Source organism: Apium graveolens, chromosome 6 (assembly GCF_009905375.1).
Source record: "Apium graveolens cultivar Ventura chromosome 6, ASM990537v1, whole genome shotgun sequence".
Classification (NCBI taxonomy): domain Eukaryota; kingdom Viridiplantae; phylum Streptophyta; class Magnoliopsida; order Apiales; family Apiaceae; genus Apium; species Apium graveolens.
In genome coordinates, this window is record NC_133652.1 from 195,783,646 (window position 1) to 195,802,173 (window position 18,528).

General features: G+C 35.1%; 1 protein-coding gene across 1 annotated transcript; it reads right to left on the minus strand.

Moving 5' to 3' along the window:
• Positions 1-14,731: 14,731 nt before the first annotated feature.
• On the minus strand, positions 14,732-15,481 carry LOC141665661 (uncharacterized). The gene is made up of 2 exons (XM_074471648.1): positions 15,126-15,481; positions 14,732-14,996 (listed from the first exon to the last, which is right to left on the minus strand). Exons 1-2 carry the CDS (start codon positions 15,479-15,481, stop codon positions 14,732-14,734), a joined length of 621 nt encoding a protein of 206 aa, XP_074327749.1.
• Positions 15,482-18,528: the final 3,047 nt, after the last annotated feature.

An 18,528-nucleotide genomic window follows, 5' to 3' on the forward strand; every position in this document is an offset into this window, starting at 1 on the left:
AAGGCGCCTGTAGCAGCAACAGCAGTGATGGGAGCGTTGTGGCCCTCAGCTACTTCAGCTGAAGCCTCCCCCATAGGCTCCTTGTGTTTTCTCAAGAAACTAGGCTCCGTGGCCTTCCCTCGGGTATCTAGGCCTGCAAGACGGGCTTTTTTCATCCTAGCAGTCTCTTCAACGAGAGGTACGTTGTCCTCGTTGATCTCCTTAGCAGCTGCAAAACAAATCAAAAGACAAAATAAGTGATGTTAATAATGCATGAAATGAAATAAAGATGATAAGGGAAGAAAAATACCCTGTTGAGAAACAGAGGATAGTCCCACATGAATGAGGGAGAACTCCTCTAAAAGAGTCCAGCTGGTGGTAGTGCCATCGTCCTGAGTAAGACCATTATAAATAATAGCTTCCTCAGGAGTTAAGTGAATGGATTTGAGGCTACCATCACTGACCTTCCCGAAGGAAGATCGGAAAAGTGTGCCCCAGTCACCATTCTCCCAAAGTAACCCAACGAAACTATTCCTCCAATTTTGATTGTTATCAGGGATAGAGGCGCTGTTAAAGATATGTTTACTTTTGGGCCTTTGCTTGACATAGACCCTGCCACAGATACTGGAAGAGCTATTGTAACACTGAAAGACCTTCCTAAAAACAGCTACAGAAAGAGGAAAGCCCTCCCTAAGGCAGCAAACCATAAAACATAAAATGTTCCTCCAGGTGTTTGGAGGAAGCTGACACGGGTTGATTTGTAAATCAGCTAAAAGATGAGGAATAAAAGGGTGGAAAGGAAACCTAAGCCCAGCATTAAGGGCATCTGTGTAAATGAAGAGAGTGTTGGGTCTCCAGTGGCAAGTACGGTCACCACCAGAGACTGGAACTAATCTAAGAGGAGGAAGGACGTTATAACGGGCATTTAGTTTATCGAAATCTATGTTGTGCCAAGTATTACAATGATTAAAGGAATCGAGATGTGCAGTGGAGGGATATTCATCCCCCCAGTGTTAATTATATCGATTAAAGACATATATGAAGAACGGATCACGATATCTTTACCTCGTTTTGAAGCCGAGGCTATCTTTGCCGCCCTCTCGGAACTCTTGTCAGCCATTTATGAGCTGGAAAAAGCCTGAAGCTGGAAAACTAAGGGAAGGGATTTGAGAAAGGAAATGCTAAAAGCTAAGGGAAGAAAGGAAGGGGAGAAAGTTTGAGATAAAATGAAGGGTGAAGAGTGAAGAGTGTGAAGTGAATTCACACTCCCCCCACCTATATATAGGAAGAAAAAGTGGATAATGGGCCTTACAAAGCCCATTTGGGCCCAAAAGTTGGAAGGTTCTGGAATTATCCAGGGAATTCCTGGAAAATTCAAGAGAATTCTAGCAAAAATCAGAAGAAAACTTGATTTTTTTTGAAGAATCTGGAAGAATCCAGAAAAATCCAGAAGAATTTGGAGCTTGGGCTTAAAACAAAACACAGTTGAACAAAATACAAGCCTAGAAAAAGGCCCAGCTAAGTGAAGATGGCCCAAGTAAAAGCCCAGGTAAAAAGAGGGGCATGAATGAGGCCCAAAAGAAAAAGGGGTAGCCCAGTTGAAAGTACTAGGCCCAAAGATTAGCCCAATAAGAACCAAGCCCAGGAAAGGGCCTAAATAATTGATGTGGGAGGCCCAGAGATCAGCCCAGGTTTAAGGGCCCAAATCTATGTGTATATTCCTGACCTGTTCGACCAGAAAACACAAAGAAGTCCTGTTCGAATGGCTTGAGCTCGAAATCATGTCGATCAGGGTAAATAAAGGCCTTAATTCGACCAGGACCAGGATCAATTCGACCAGAAAATACAAAGAAATCCTGATCGAAGCTCCTGAGGTCGAAATCCTGTCGATCAAGGTTGAAAAAGAGGCTTAATTTGACCAGAATTGAGACCCATTCGACCAGGAAACACGAAGGAATCCTGATCGAAATCATTGAGGTCGAAATTCTGTCGACCTGGGCAACAAAAGAAGCTTAATTCGGTCAAAAAGCAAGAGTCCTGACCGAAAGGGGAGAAAATTCCTAGTCGACCAAAAAAAAAAGGAAAAAGGGGGAGAAAATCCTGGCCGAAATTCGACCAGGAATTGAGGTCGAAGACATCCTGCTCGAAACCCTGTCGACCAGGGCAATATGAAGGTTAATTCGACCAGGATCCTGGTCGAATGGATTCCTGGTCGAAATCTGTATAAAAAAGGAAGAAAAAAGAAGAAAAAGGGAAGGAAAAATTCTTGGAAAATTACAGAAAAATAAGGAAATTCCTTAAATAATTTCTGAAAAATACTAATATTTTCAGGAATAAGGAATAAATCCAGGAAAATAACGAAATTCCTTAAATAATTTCTGAAAAATACTAATATTTTCAGGAATAAGGAATAAATCCAGGAAAAATAAGGAAATTCCTTAAATAATTTCTGAAAAATACTAATATTTTCAGGAATAAGGAATAAATCCAGGAAAAATAAGGATAAATCCCAGAAATTAGGGAAAAATCCATAAAAATAAGGATAAATCCCAGAAGTTAAGGGAAAAATTCAGAAAAATAAGGATAAATCCCAGAAATTAGGGAAAAATCCAGAAAAATAAGGATAAATCCCAGAAATTAGGAAAAAATCCAGAAAAATAAGGATAAATCCCAGAAGTTAAGGGAAAAATCCAGAAAATTAAGGAAAAAACCCAGAAATTAAGGGAAAAATTCCTGGAAATTAAGATAATTGTAAATGTGTAGGTCGCTCCACACTTTACGGAAAAACGAAACTCTGTAAGGGAACGAATAGATTTAAATTCTGCGAAACCTAATCAATGTTTCCCAAAAGTTGGGGGCAAATGATAGGGATAAATAAATTATGATAGTATAATTTATTTACTGCAAGGTGTGGGCTGCTAGGCCCAATAAAAAGATATATGATACTCAGACCAGAAAGGTTAAGCCTGATGGACCAGATCAGGCTCGATGAAATAAAGAAGGCCCAAAAGCCCTGATTATTAATTAATTTCGTAATTAATTAATAAGGGAAAAATCAGCTATTGAAAAGAGTCCCGATAAGGATATAAATCCTTATAGATTAGCCTCAAGGGGACCTAAAAGGATAAGGAATCAGTTTCCTACTATCTAGGACTCCAAAGTCCATTCTAATTATGAGACTTACCCACCAAGTCTCCTATACCAAGTCCAATTCAAGGACTCCCAACATCTATATAAGGGGTCTCACCCCCACCAATCAGAACTACGTTTTTTGACTTGATCCTTGGCAATCAGCAAGGTACGTAGGCATCTTGTTAAGACAGATTGAGTCACGAAACACAAGAGCAGTCAAATCGAGCCACGAAACTCACGTTCCTTAGTACTAAATACAGCAATTATATATTAGTTTTTAATCCATAACAATGTCCCAATTTTATGACATTTTTAACTTAATCATGGTTAATTTTATAATTTTACATTTTTGTATGACATGCATAATCTTATATACTTGACTACTTAAATATCATATGTTACTACTTTTTTAATTAAAATAAATAATTACGTTAACACAATTTTATAAATTACTCTTTTCTTACCTTGTAATTTTTTCAGGTTCCGTCAATTTTAATGCTATCACTAATTATTTTAGTATATTTCTAATTTTATTAACTGATTTTCTAATTATTTAGATATCTATGGTCTGGTATTTTGTTTGTTTTTGAATATTTTTTCTGGCCATCATATCTAGTCTTTACTGTACATATATCTCTATCTTTTGATCATGATTTTGTTTTACTTTATAACAATGGCTTCGCATGTAGACAGTCTTATACAAGTGCACACATAACTAGTAGGAAAGGCGAAGATTTTTCCTATTTAAAGGTTTTATGCTTAGTTGAAACGATTAGAATTATTTTTATAATAACTAGCAGACTTCTTCTTCTTCTTCATTTAAAGGTTTTTTAAAGCTAATTTCTAGTTTCTTATATATGTATTTTATTAGGGATATTTTAGTCCATTCAAGTAGACAAAAAATATGTATATTAATTAATTATATATATGTGAGATAAATAAAAGTTAAAATTTAACTAGGGGACATATTTATAATCTATCTATTACTATTATATAAAAAACAAAACATTAAAAATTTTGATACAGTACGGTACCGGTTTTTTGGTACATGCTCAATTTACATAATTGCCCTTTATTTATTTATGAATTTTACACACTCAATTTACATCTATCTATTACTATTATATAAAAGACGAAATATTGAAAGTTTTGGTACGGTACCAGTTTTTTTGGTACACGTTAAATTTACTGAATTACCCTTCTTTTACTTAAAAGTTTTATTAGCCTTAGTAATCGAATTATAATAAAAAAATGAATAAAAATCGTTTTCAACTATAACACGTTACTTTTTTTATTTCTCTCAAATAAAACAACTTCTCTAAATATCACGGATAAGCTTATTTAATAAAATAGAATAATAATATTGTAACCACTAATAACTAATAAATTACATTTTTTAGCTACTTAATTATTGTTTTACTTAAATATTTTATTAAGATATCTGAAAGGGCAATCTATTATTGATGGTGTATGCCGTAAATTTAATCTATTATAAAGGGCAATCTATTTATGGTGTATGCCATAAATTATCCATAAATTAATTTTACTAAATTGGTTTTATTTAACTAATTTTTATTTAGTTATTCGAAAAAGAGTTTGAAATCAACCCGTAGAAAACTAACGATACAATACCCGTACACATCCGAATAATTTGATTTGATAGGTTTATAATTTGAAAGGTTCAAAGTTTATATACTCTCAAATTCTAGATTTTGGAATGATCAAGGCCCTAAAATTAGTTGTTTTTTCGCATCTATTGATTTTTTATTTTTCATGAATAATACCTTTTTTCTAATATTTTATTTTATTTTTTAGTCGTTATATTAAAATTTATTTTCATAGGCATGTCTATTTATAACCATTATCTATTACTATCTATTACTATTATATAAAAGACGAAACATTAAAAGTTTTGGTACGATACCTATTTTTTGGTACACGCTAAATTTGCATACCTTTATTTATAAATTTTATATTAATTATAATAGATTAATATATATTACTATTATATAAAAGATGAAATATTAAAAGTTTTGGTACAGTACATATTTTTTTGGTACACGCTGAATTTACATTATTGCCCTTATTTATAAATTTTATATTAATCATAATAGATTAATATAAATTTATCAAAATTATTAGTCAAATAGGAAATCTATACTATTTTATAATAAACGAAACGTGAAATATTAAAAATTTGATTGATATGGTACTTTGTTAAATTACTTTATTATCCTTAATTTGTTATTTAACTTTATTAAAATTAAATTTTGGTAAGGTACCTGTTTTTTGGTACATGTTGAATTTACATGATTGCCCTTATTTATAAATTTTATATTAATCATAATAGATTAATATAAATTTATCAAAATTATTAGTCAAATAGGATATATATACTATCTTATAATAAACAAAACACGAAATATTAAAAATTTGATTGATACGATACTTCGTTCAATTACTTTATTATCCTTAATTTGTTATTTGACTTTATTAAAATTAATTCATTAATATTATATGTTCAAAAGTCTCTTTTCTTTAACTCATGCAACCTTTTTTTTAATCCAGATACACTCAATGTCTACCACACCTGTAAGTCGCCATTCACATCAATCGAAATCAAGCAAAACTATTTATCGATATCACATCTTCTTCGAATCAAATTCGCTTCGTAAGAGCAAATCGGGGTCAAGTTTAGAATTTCGTATCCTCTAGATTTTTTTAGCCATTCAATTATTCTAATTATAATTAATATTAAATTTAATTTTTTATATAACCATAAATATATCTTATTATAAAATAGGAATAAAAATTATAGTTATATCATATTATAGTAGCCACGTATTTGGGATCCAAACAAATATTTGATAAATATCAATAATAATAAATTTATAATACATTTATCTATATTATTATAATAAAAACGAAACATTGAAAGTTTGGTTGATAGTTGGTCTTGTCACCGTAATTATAGTAATATTTAACATAAAACATTCTCATAAATAGATAAATATTCATAAAAGAATTATAATATGTCTAATGGTTTTCGTTAAAACAAAATAATATATAAAAATTACCTGGCCTGGCTAAACAAAATTATATTATTCATCTAATTTTAAATAAAAAATTAAAAACACTACATATAGTTAGTTGGATTTGAAGAATAAGGCTAAAATAAAATAATAAATATTATTGATCCCACTAAAAATATTATATTATTGGACCAGATTATAACAAAATAAATTTTTAAAAGGAAATCCGTTGAAACAATATAATGTCATCATATTAAAACAAAATAAGAGTTGGCTCAGTTGGTTAAAGAGGAGATAACTATCCTCTAGATCATAGGTTTGAATCCCACGGGAGAAAAATTTATAATTATGTCTTCTAAGCCAGAGTCTAAGCCAGAGCCGGTCGCTTAAATGCGGTTTACCTTGGTTTACGTGGTTTGCTGGCTATTGCGTGAGCCCGTGGAGTTTACCCAGTGCGCACCCAAAGGGTGGCGACTGCGGGTTCCCTACGAAAAAAATAAAATAATAATACATATTATCCATTCGATCTAAAATAAAACAATAATCACCCTAGGCTAAAATAAAATTAAACAAAATAATAAGTATATTTACCTGAATTTGGTTGATATAACGAATCAACCTAACATTTTTTTCCCATTTGACACATAAAATTTTACCATTAATTCGGGTTTTAATATATTAAACTAACATAAATTTGAATATAATTAGTTGGATTTGATCGGTTATCAGACTATCGACAATTGGTATATTATTGATCTCAGCTAAAATGTACTCCCTCCGTCCCGCTTAATTCTTTACATTGGGGGACAGGGACTCGTCACACACTTTAATGCTCTTATTAAATGTAGTTGCATAATTAGTTTTTTAAAAAAAATTCTTCTAAATAAAAATATAATATTCAAACTTTTATTCAAAAGAAGAAAATTTTAAAAATAAATTACGGAAGTATACTTTATAATTGCCTTAAAATGCGTGTCAAGCATGTGAAAAAAATGTAAAGAAATGAGAGGGACGGAGGTAGTATCTTTTAATTAAATATAATAATCTTTCGTTAACACACCTATAAATATTAATAAAATTATAAATTTTAATTATTACATCATTTTTTAAAACTGTATTATCACTAATTTATACAACTATCTATATATTAATAAGTATTATCAAATTATTAAAATTTTAAATAAATAAGTTTCAAAACTTAATTTTTTTAACTTCAAATTAAATTCAACAAAATTATGTAATATTTTGTCTATAAACATCTTGATATCTATAAACATAATTAAATAGAAATGTCTGACTGACAATGATATGTATCCAATTTTTCTAACAAACTATTGAATCATCATGTACATGTATAGTGATAGTACATATAACTCCTGGAAGGACTACTCCTAGGCTCCTAACTCCATACAGCTCCTGGAAGGACTACTCCTAGGCTCCTAACTCCATATAGCTCCTGGGATGACCACTCCTAGACTTCTAACTCCAAGCAGCTCCTAGAAGGAGTGATCCCGCATACTACCAGTCCTAACCAACTCAGTCCCGCAAGCCTAACCTTGGTAAATCCCAGCACGTGAGACGTTGGCCCAAGCACATGATGGGGACAACTGTCACACATCAATCATGGGAATAATCAGGGCACGTGTCAGAGGATCCTCTGAACATTCCTCAGCTAGTCCCGCACTGACACGCGTAAAGCATCCACTCCAGCCAGGTGTCCTCCGCTCCCAGAACCAATGGCTACGATTTAAAGGTACCAACCCCAAAACCCTACCCTTGGGCTATAAATAGCCCAGAAAGGTGAGCATTTGGAGTTAATCACTCTCTCACACTCATATACACACTCAACCACCTTCATTCATATCCATCTTCATCTTCCCCAAAAGCGAGTTCTTACTCTCACGCCAGATGCGTCGCGGGACCCAAACCCCCCTTCCGGTGTTGTTTTGTAGGAACAACACCATAGCTACACCTCCACAGCGGCGAAGGATCCAGGCACGGCCCCACCACCAGGAGTTATCATATAGTGCCATGTTTGCCCACTATGTTGTACAAATTAACTACCATAATATCAATCACGTTACATGACTAAATCATTCTCATATATAGGAAGATTCTTACCATTACAAGTCAATTTTTTTTTATTTTTAATTGTGTGATGGTGATGAATGATCATGAGGGGTGGAAGAATACATGCATGTTAGTGATAAAGGTTGATGTTTCCGGGGAGGACGAGGCGGTACGTGCACAGTATCACATCGATCCAGTGGTACACTATTCAACTTTATACACCTAAATAGGTTGATTTGCTTGGGCGAAGGTGAAGAGTATCTTCTAATCGTTAGCTCGTCCCCCTACTGATGATTTATACATATCTTGACTTTTGAATGACATCTTTTTGGGCAGTAAACAAAATGATATATCCTATGTAAACGCTATATTAAGGAATCTAGGTTATATTAAATTGGCTCTGATACACACCGATAGGGGTGTGCACGGGTCGGTTCGGTTTGATTTTTATCAAAAATTATTATCGAACCATACATGTCGGTTCGGTTCGATTTCTGCCTATTAACCGTAACTGAACCGTTCGAAACGATTTTTTCGGTTCGGTTAACCGTTTGTCGGTTTCGGTTTTTATCAGTTTTTATTTTAACTAAAAATTATTTTACAAATTTAAATAATAATAATTTTGAAGATACTATAACTTAAAAAGTAAAATAAAAATTGATACACTTTCCATTATCACAAAATTACATGTGAGTTTATATTGAAATTTAAAGTTAAAAACTATAGCCATACGTTAATTACTGTTACAACGTCACTCATTGTATATAGAAGTAATACAGAGAGCATCAGGAGTAAGACTAAAAAACTTAAACACGCAGGGCATTGGAATTAAATTAAAGCTTCTACTAAACAGTAAAGGCATTGAACATCCGTCGTTGCATAACTAATTATATTAGGTCTTATATATTAAATTATGTATTATATATAATTATATTATTTATTATTTAATTATATAATAGTATATAAGTGGTTCGGTTTTTCGGTTCGGTTATAGGAATAAAATCATAACTGTTACCAAACCGTTCCATCGGTTCGGTTCGGTTCGGTTACGATTTTTATCGGTTTGTATCCATTTCCGTTTTTTTCGATGCGGTTTTCGGTTTTTCGGCCCGGTTTCGATTTTTCGGTTTTTGTTTGCTCACCCCTACACACTGAAACTACTAAACAATTAACCTGAATACCTGATAGGGGCAAGAAGAACAACTCACAAGATCAATGAGCAGCACAAGTTTAACAATGGGACTATGGGAGTGTTTATATTGTGACAACTAACAAACTTACACAGTGTAGATAGAGACAAGTAATACAAGTAAGAGTCACGAGTAATTACTAGGGTACCCAGTGTTAGAAAATAGGATTTTAGATCATAATTTTATTATGTTCTTGATGATTATCCTAAAATCTAATAATTGGAAGTTGTTTCATGATATGTGAACTTAAACTTTCATATATAGTTTTAAGAATTTTGCTTAATGAAATCCATAGAGAATGTGACATGAATTTAGCTTGAAAATGCTTGGAAAAAAAAGAGTGTATTTTTTGTCCCACATTGAAAATAATTAAAATGGGTATAGGCTTTATATGGTATCACACACATGGGTAGTATACAAGTACTAAGGTGTGTGATGGTCCATTGTGTTGTTGTGTGCTTCACGCGCACACACGTCACCGCCCCGCCCCGGGCCGAAGGGCGATTTGGGCGAATGTTTCGGCGTCTCGCGTACGCGAGGCGACCTGGGCGAGGATTTTAATTATTTGTGATTTAATATTTTAATTAGAATTTATTTATTATTTTGGGCCTGGTTATTATTGTTGGGCTGGGTTCGGTTGCTGAATTGGGCTAAGTCAGTAAGTGGGCTTAGTCAAATTCATTTGATAATAATATTTAAAATTAATATTAAATTTGATATAATAATGTGAGTGATAAATGTAAAGCTGTTAAAATTGTAAATGAAATTCAAAATTTATCATTTTTGATTTATTTTATTAATTGTGCAGTTTAATTCCTATATTAATAGTTTGGTCAGTTACACTTAGCCTCTACTATAAATAGAGGACTAAGTGGCTGAGGTTGAACACACAACACACATACATTCTCCTCTCTTCTTTTCTATGCATTCTCTCTTCTCCCAAACACAAGTCCGAGCTGTTTTGTTTTTCCGGCGACTGAGGTGCTAGTCGAGGTGGAGTTTCTTGTTGTTGTTGTTGAACATATAACTCCGAACTATTTTATCCTGGTGGAGACATTGCAAGCATCACAACGCAGCAGGTGGGGACAATTATCTCTTCAAGAGCAGTCAGGGCTTCGAGTAAGGCCTGACAACTCAGCTGTTTCGTTACTTTCTACATTTTACCAGTTGCACATCACCGCTTTCTGTTCTTTTTCTAGATGTTTAAGCTATGGTTCCTGGTACGCACTCTTACTTTTCTTTATTCTTACCGTTTCTGACTTGCATGCTGTTTACCTACATGCTTTACTTTGTTAACTGTTATCTTAGTCTTGCCTTGCTAAATTCAATATATAATTTCCTTTATGTTGCTGTAATAGTTAGTATTATTTCCAACACCCAGCACCTACGTATAATTACAACTAGTGAAGCATTACAACATTGATAAAGTGATTGCATTGTTCATTTAATTAAAGTGTACTACAAGAAAAAATAACAAATAAATTCTTAATATTTTCTTTTTTAGTCGTGCATTATTTTCGAGTTTCTTCAGAAGAGACGAGAAGCATAGCTAATTAGAGAATGTTTTGTCCTAGAGCCTAAACTTGATTATAAGCTATGTTACTCAAACTCTTCATTTTATCATCAAAGTACCCATATCGGACACTTGACATCTGGAGATGTACACTCGAAACTTGGACACTTATTTTAAAGCAAAAACATGTATATTTTTCAAATTATTGCCGAGTCCGATACTTAGCTAGACACGTATCCATATCAGACATTTCTAACCGAGTTCGAGTAACATAGATTATATGCAGTGGGGCTAAGGAGTCAAATTTAGTTGAGCAAATTACTTACGTTTGTTTTGCTTAGAATTATATATAACAACTTACTAGTCTATTAGTACTTTTATCTCAAGTATCTATAGTTGTTATACACATGATAACAGAAAAGCAAAATGGTCCTACCTGTTGCAGATCAAAGTATAATTGAATAATGCAGACAATATAAACACAGAGAATAATAAATTATTGGGAACTTACTTATTGTTATTCACTGAACGTTACACCCTATATAGAAAGTGTATACAAAGTAAACAACTAGAAACTAGGAACTGGAAACAACTACTTCCTAAACACATGGACTACTACACGTTTATTTGATCAACTCTCCTAAACCCACGCCACTACTGCAAGACCAAGTCTAGCTAGACTTAACAGACAGCTGGGACACCAAATAAATTCAAAACAACTAGATAAACAAACACAAGCTTGGATTAATATGCTAACATATTCCCCCCTAATCTAAGCTTGCTCAGACAGGTTCACTACACCAAGTAATTTCCGCATCTTCTCGAATTTGACTGTTTCAAGTGACTTAGTCAGGACGTCTGCTCGTTGCATTTCTGAACTGATATGCCTCAAGATAATTTCACCCTTCTCTACGCACCCCCGAATGAAGTGGTAGCGTATATCAATGTGTTTTCTCCTTCCATGAAAGACAGGATTTTTAGCTAAGTCGATTGTTGATTTATTATCAACATATAACACCACTGGACCAATACGTTCACCTGTAATCATGGATAGCAGATTCTTTAACCATATGACTTGGCAGGCTGCAGCAGTTGCCGCCATAAACTCAGCTTCGCACGAACTAAAAGCAACACATCTCTGTTTTTGAGATACCCATGTTATTAAGCTTTCATTTAAATAGAATGCCATGCCTCCCATGCTCTTTCGATCAACAAGGTTCCCTGCTAAGTCACTATCTGTATACCCTGTCAAAATAATGTTGCCACTGTCCTTTGTATACGTGAGCCCAAAATTCAGAGTTCCACGCACATATCGTAACACTCGCTTTGCAGCATTCAGGTGCATCAGGGTCGGCCTTTCCATGAACCTACTGATGATTCCCACAGAGTACGCAATATCTGGTCTGGTATGAACCAGCGCAGACCACCAATTAAGCTTTTAAAAAATGTCACATCTACCTCCTTTCCCGTTTCGTCCTTAGTAATAACCTCTTTTGGGTCCATAGGATACTTAGTCGAGTTACATTCAGATAGACCTGCCTTCTCCAATATTTTCCTCGCATATGCAGTTTGCTTTATCACTATATGCCCTTTGTGTTGCTTTACTTTGAGACCCAAGTAGTGTGACAATAAACCCAAATCGCTCATATCAAATTTCAGACTCATTTGTGCCTTAAACCCTTCTATGATTGACCTGTTTGTACCAGTGATTAGGAAATCATCGACGTACACTGCAATTATCAAGTTTCTCCTCCAAATTTCTTAGTGTAGACGGCATGCTCATAGGGACATTTGCTAAAACCAAGCTCCTCCAGACATCTATTTAATTTCGAGTACCAGGCCCTTGGGGCTTGTCGAAGTCCATAGAGCGCCTTATGAAGTTTGTATACCAAGTGTTCTTCTCCTTCTTTGATAAACCCTTCAGGCTGAAACACGTACACCTCCTCCTTGATTTCACCATTCAAGAACGTTGTTTTTACGTCAAGATGGTGTACCTCCCAGCTGTGTTTTGCAGCAAGTGCAAGCAATAAGCGAACTGTTTCAAGGCGCGTTACTGGGGCAAAAATCTCCTCAAAATCTACTCCCTTTTGTTGCATATAACCTTTTGCAATGATTCTCACTTTGTGTTTCACTATGTTTCCATCCGTATCCTTCTTTAGTTTGAAAATCCACTTCAAATCTATAGCTTTCTGTCCAGGTGGTAGTGTACACAAACTCCATATTTTGTTTTGCTCAACTGCCTCAATCTCTCTCTCCATGGCATGTCTCCACAATCGGTCTTTGGAAGCTTGTTTATAGTTTGCAGGCTCATCAGCAGCCACTAGAAGCAATTCTTCATCATTTAAATCGACCCTTTCAGCATATGCATACACCTCCGGAAGTGTTTTGTACCTTAATGGTTCTTCACTACTAACTTCAGAGTCTGTGTTTGACACAAACGAATTCTCTGCAGGTGGGGACTCTTGCTGTGATTCTGAGTTTGATCCATATCCAGACTCCTCAACACTTCCTTCCTCAGTACTTTCTGAATGATTGCTTGTCAAGCTTTCAACTCTTGTTTCGACATAACCCATTCCAAGCACAACAAATGTATCTCCATCTCTAGTTTTCTTCTCTGCCTCTTTTTCCCAAACCCATGATTTTGTTTCTTCAAAAACTACGTCACTACTCACATGAACCCTTTTGTTAACTGGGGCATATAACCTGTATGCCTTTATGCCAGGTTCCTTGCCTAGATGCACTACCATCTTGCTTCTGTTATCCAGTTTTTGCATGTTTACACTTGAAATTCGCATATGTGCTATACACCCAAACACACGGATATGCCCTATATGTGGTTTCTCTACCCACCAAGCTTCATAAGGAGTAACACCGGACACTGCTCTAGTAGGTAGACGGTTCAATAAGTAGATAGCATGTCGAATAGCTTCCCCCCAAAATTGACTTGGCATCTGCTTCTCTTTCAACAGACTACGTGCCATCTCGACCATTGTTCTATTTCGACGCTCAACTACCCCATTTTACTGGGGTGAGTACGCTGCTGTGAAGTGTCTATTAATGCCATTTTCTTCACAAAAATTCAGAAAATCTTTGGAACAAAACTATCCTCCATGATCTGTCCTGAAGGTTTTAATTTTCCGTTCCTTGCCATCCTCAACCATTGCTTTGACCTTCTTGAAAGTCTCAAACACTTCATCTTTACTTTTCAATAAATAGGCCCACAACACCCTACTAAAATCATCAACTAACAAGAACACATACCTGTTTCCAGCCACTGTTGAGGGTGTGATAGGTCCGCACAAGTCACCGTGTACAAGTTCCAAAACTCTGTTTGCACTATAGTTCGTTTTAGATGGGAATGATCTTCGTGTTTGCTTTGACATTAAGCATCCTGAACATACATCTTTGGGGTGCTGTAACTTTGGCAAGCCACGAACCATCTGTCTTGATGTGAGTTCTTGCATAGCATTAAAATTTACATGGCCAAGCCTTGAGTGCCAAAGCCATTCTTGTGTGTGTTTTTCAGATAACAGACAACTTACTTCCCCGGTATCGATTATGATCTTGTACAACCGGTTCATGGACCTCTTCACTTTCATGAACAACACGCCCAGCTTGTCTCATACCCATAAGAATTCTCCATTCATAGTAATTTTATACCCGTCCTCTGCCAACTGTCTGAGGCTTATAATGTTACTGCAAAGAGAGGGTATAAAATACACATCACTTAGAATTCGCTTATCACCATTTTTGCACTTCATCGAAATAGACCCCTTTCCCTTTATGGGTACCAATGATCCATCACCAAACTTTACTTATCCCGTTATGTCTTCATTTAGCTCCTTAAATTTTGATTTCTGCCGAGTTATATGGTTGCTTGCACCGTTGTCCAAGTACCATAAGTTTGATACAGTGGTGTTTGTGGCTTTGTTGTTATCAAGTCTCGGATTTATTTTCTCTTCATTGATCAACAACACATTCTTTTCTTGTTCTTCAGATTCTATCAATAACAGGGCCGGTTCATCATCTGGAACTTGAGCTATATTCACCTCCTCCCTTTGATCCTTATCACGCTTTGATCTTTTGCATTCGGCAGCATAATGGCCATACCCACAACAGTTGAAACATCTAACCTTGGATTTGTCACAACCACCACGATATGGTTCCTTCCCTCAGAATTTCTGGCCACTCCCCTCAACCTTACTCGACCTTTTTATCCATTCCTCCCTGGTGAGTAATAGTTTGCTTTCCTCTTTATCCCTCTTTCTCCATTCTTCTTCAGTGAGAAGTAGCTGACCCGTACCTCCAGTTGACTCGTTCTTTCCACATAAACGCTCATCATGAGCCTTCAGTGATCCAACGAGTTCTTCCACACTCATCGTCTCCAAGTCACCGAATTGTTCGATAGCTGAAGTGATCTGTAAGAACCTCATTGGCATTGCACGTAATACTTTCTTTACGACATATGACTCAACCATTTCTTCTCCTAATGCACGTATGTTGGATACTAATCCGCTAAGTTTCAAACAAAAATCATCAAGGGACTCACCCACCTTCGTACTCATTGCTTCGAAATCAGATTTCAAAGTTTGTACTCTTGCCTTTTTCACCCGCTCAGCTCCCTGGCACAATACATTTACAGCCTCCTAGGCCTCCTTATCAGTCTCCTTCTCTGCTATGGACAAGAGAATATCCTCAAGTATCCCCTGATAGATGACAGCTAGTGCCATATTATCCTTCTTCTCTTCTACTGTAGCTTTCGGATCCTTCGGTGTCACAGCTTCCCAAATCCTATGGGCTTGCATACACGCCTTCATCTTTAAGGCCCATACTGTGTAGTTCCCTCTTGTTAGCATGGGATAACTCAAACCCACTGTATTCTCCTTGCTCTTCTCAAGTTCCATCGTTCTTTGTCTGGGCATACACTTGGTCATCAACCAAGTATTAATAGCTCTGATACCACAATATTGCAGATCAAAGTATAACTGAATAATGCAAACAATATAAACACAGAGAAGAATAAATTATTGGGAACTTACTTATTGTTATTCACTTAACGTTACACCCTATATAGAAAGTGCATACAAAGTAAACAGCTAGAAACTAGGAACTGGAAACAACTACTTCCTAAACACATGGACTACTACACGTTTATTTGATCAACTCTCCTAAACCCACGCCACTACTGGAAGACCAAGTCTAGCTAGACTTAACAGACAGCTGGGACACCAAATAAATTCAAAACAACTAGATAAACAAACACAAGCTTGGATTAATATGCTAACACTACCGGTGTCAAGGGTGCTGAAAACTGCAGAAAAATGGCAAACATAAGTACAAGAGTGGAGAGTGTTAATTAAATTGGGGGTGATTGGACACTTCAACTAGCTGCTGCATGCTGTATTTATGTTTGTTGCATGCTTCTCTTTTACTCCTATTTTTACCCCCCTCTGATTTTACTCTTCAATGTCGTTTTGCAGCCCCAATAACTATCCTCCTTTGCCTTACACGCCATCTCTGTAGCTATACATTACAGACAATGAGACACACATGTTAACAAATACACTCCTAACAAGTATGTTTACACGTACCGGCACACATACATATCTCATCCTACCTTTAAAAATTTCCTTGGAAATTTGTATGCAGACATTCGGTTCCCGAAGAACTTGTCCATCTATTAATCCATTGTTAAAGAAAATAATACTGGTTTAGTCACATATTTGATTATCAATAAACCGACTATGTAGTCGTAAGTCGAAAAAGTCCTTGTAGTGTTCCTCATAAACACTTTGAAATGTGTTACAGTATTACACTCACTACACTACCTCCAATACGAGATTTAGTTTAAGTCTCACTAGTTGAGTTCGATCTCTGTAGATTATATATACACGGGGTGTTGCGAGATGGGGCCCCTCCGAAAAAGCAAAAATTTGAAATGGAAAAAAAAGGGTCATTTGAAAAGGGAGGGAGAAACCTATATATCTATTAACAAAGTGTTTTTGGCAGGCTCTTGTCACCGAATCATAATTAATTTTTTCCAATAAATAGGTCAAAACTCAAACATGAGATCGGAATAGTTAAGGTTTCGGATTAAAGTTGTTGCATAACGTTAATATAATATATATATTGTGTATATTTTTGATGATATTTGTCCCCATATTGATTATGTTTTGCATTTAATTGGACCTTTATTAATTAGTTTGTAATATTTTATTGTAAAAAACAAAGAATTCTAAATTGGAAAGGATCGGAGCTAAATTAGAAAAAAATTCGGATTAGTTGGATTATTGGAGCAAGACTTATTGTTTGGGTCGTATCTTGAGTTTCGTTCATCAGATTTGGGCAATTCAACAGCCCACGCGAAGATAACGAGAATCTCTTTAATTAGAGAATGGTATACACTTCAAAATACATTCAAATCATCCCAGTAACAGTAGAGAAAAGTCAACTACGAATTTTAACTTTAGAATCCCATTCAATTTTGGAAACTCTTGTTTTATTCCTAGAAAGAATAAAAATACTTTTTATATATTAGGATTTATATTATTAGAGAGATACATATTCATAGCCACCAAGGAGAGAAGAAGACTTCAAAGGGAAGATTGTGTGCTTGGGAATTTCGACATAGGGATTTCTCTTCTACATCTTTACTTTGTATTGTATTCTCAACTCTTTATGATTTTTATGTACCTATTCATGACTATGGTAGGCTAAACCTCCTTTGTTGGAAGGCTGTTTTGAAGCCCTAAACCTTATGATAATTTTATGAGTATTAAATTTGAATTCTTGAGATATGCTTGATTATGCTTATATGTTCATCAATGCTTTTAGAGATGCTTGAATTAACATTCCTATGTGGCCATCCAAATTTGTTATGTGATTGTTGTCTCTAAAAAGTCAATTAATCTTTCTATGTGTTCATGGGATTAATTGTATAACTGTGTAATTCATATTAACTTTTCTATGTGGTCATGGGGTTATATGAATAGTAAAATTTGTTTCTATGTGGTCATGGCAAGTTTTCTGTAAGTATTTAGCGTATCGAGGATAGAATTTAAAACTTGTATGCCATGGGTTTAGTGGTGGATTTACATGCTTTCCAACATCTCTCTCCAATTGTTTTCACATCAAATTTTCATTGAGTTAGATTTAGTTTAGTTAAGAACACAAATCAAATTATATCATTAATTTTTATTCAAGATAAAAGCAAGAAGCAAACCCTTGATCCTTGGCGTTAACAATACCCTTACTTATTACACATTACATTCGACACAAAAAGGGTCTAACTTAGGTCACACCAATTTTTGGCGCCGTGCCGCCGGGGATTGAATTTGCTTTACTTTTATTTTATGTTAGTTTCTGTTAGTGGTGTGGTTTAAATGTTTCATGTTTGCAGGTACATGATCAATACCCGCACTTCTGGTGAACATCTTGAACAGTTTGAAGACAAGCCTGAGAAGCTTTTTCACAAGAAGAGTGATAATTCAAGTGAGCAAGTAGACAATGGAATTGAAGGAAAAATTGTTTTAGCTGACATGGTAATAGTACAAACACTGCGTGATGATGTTGCTATCTCGATTGCTAATCTTGCCCATTCATGTATGGTCTA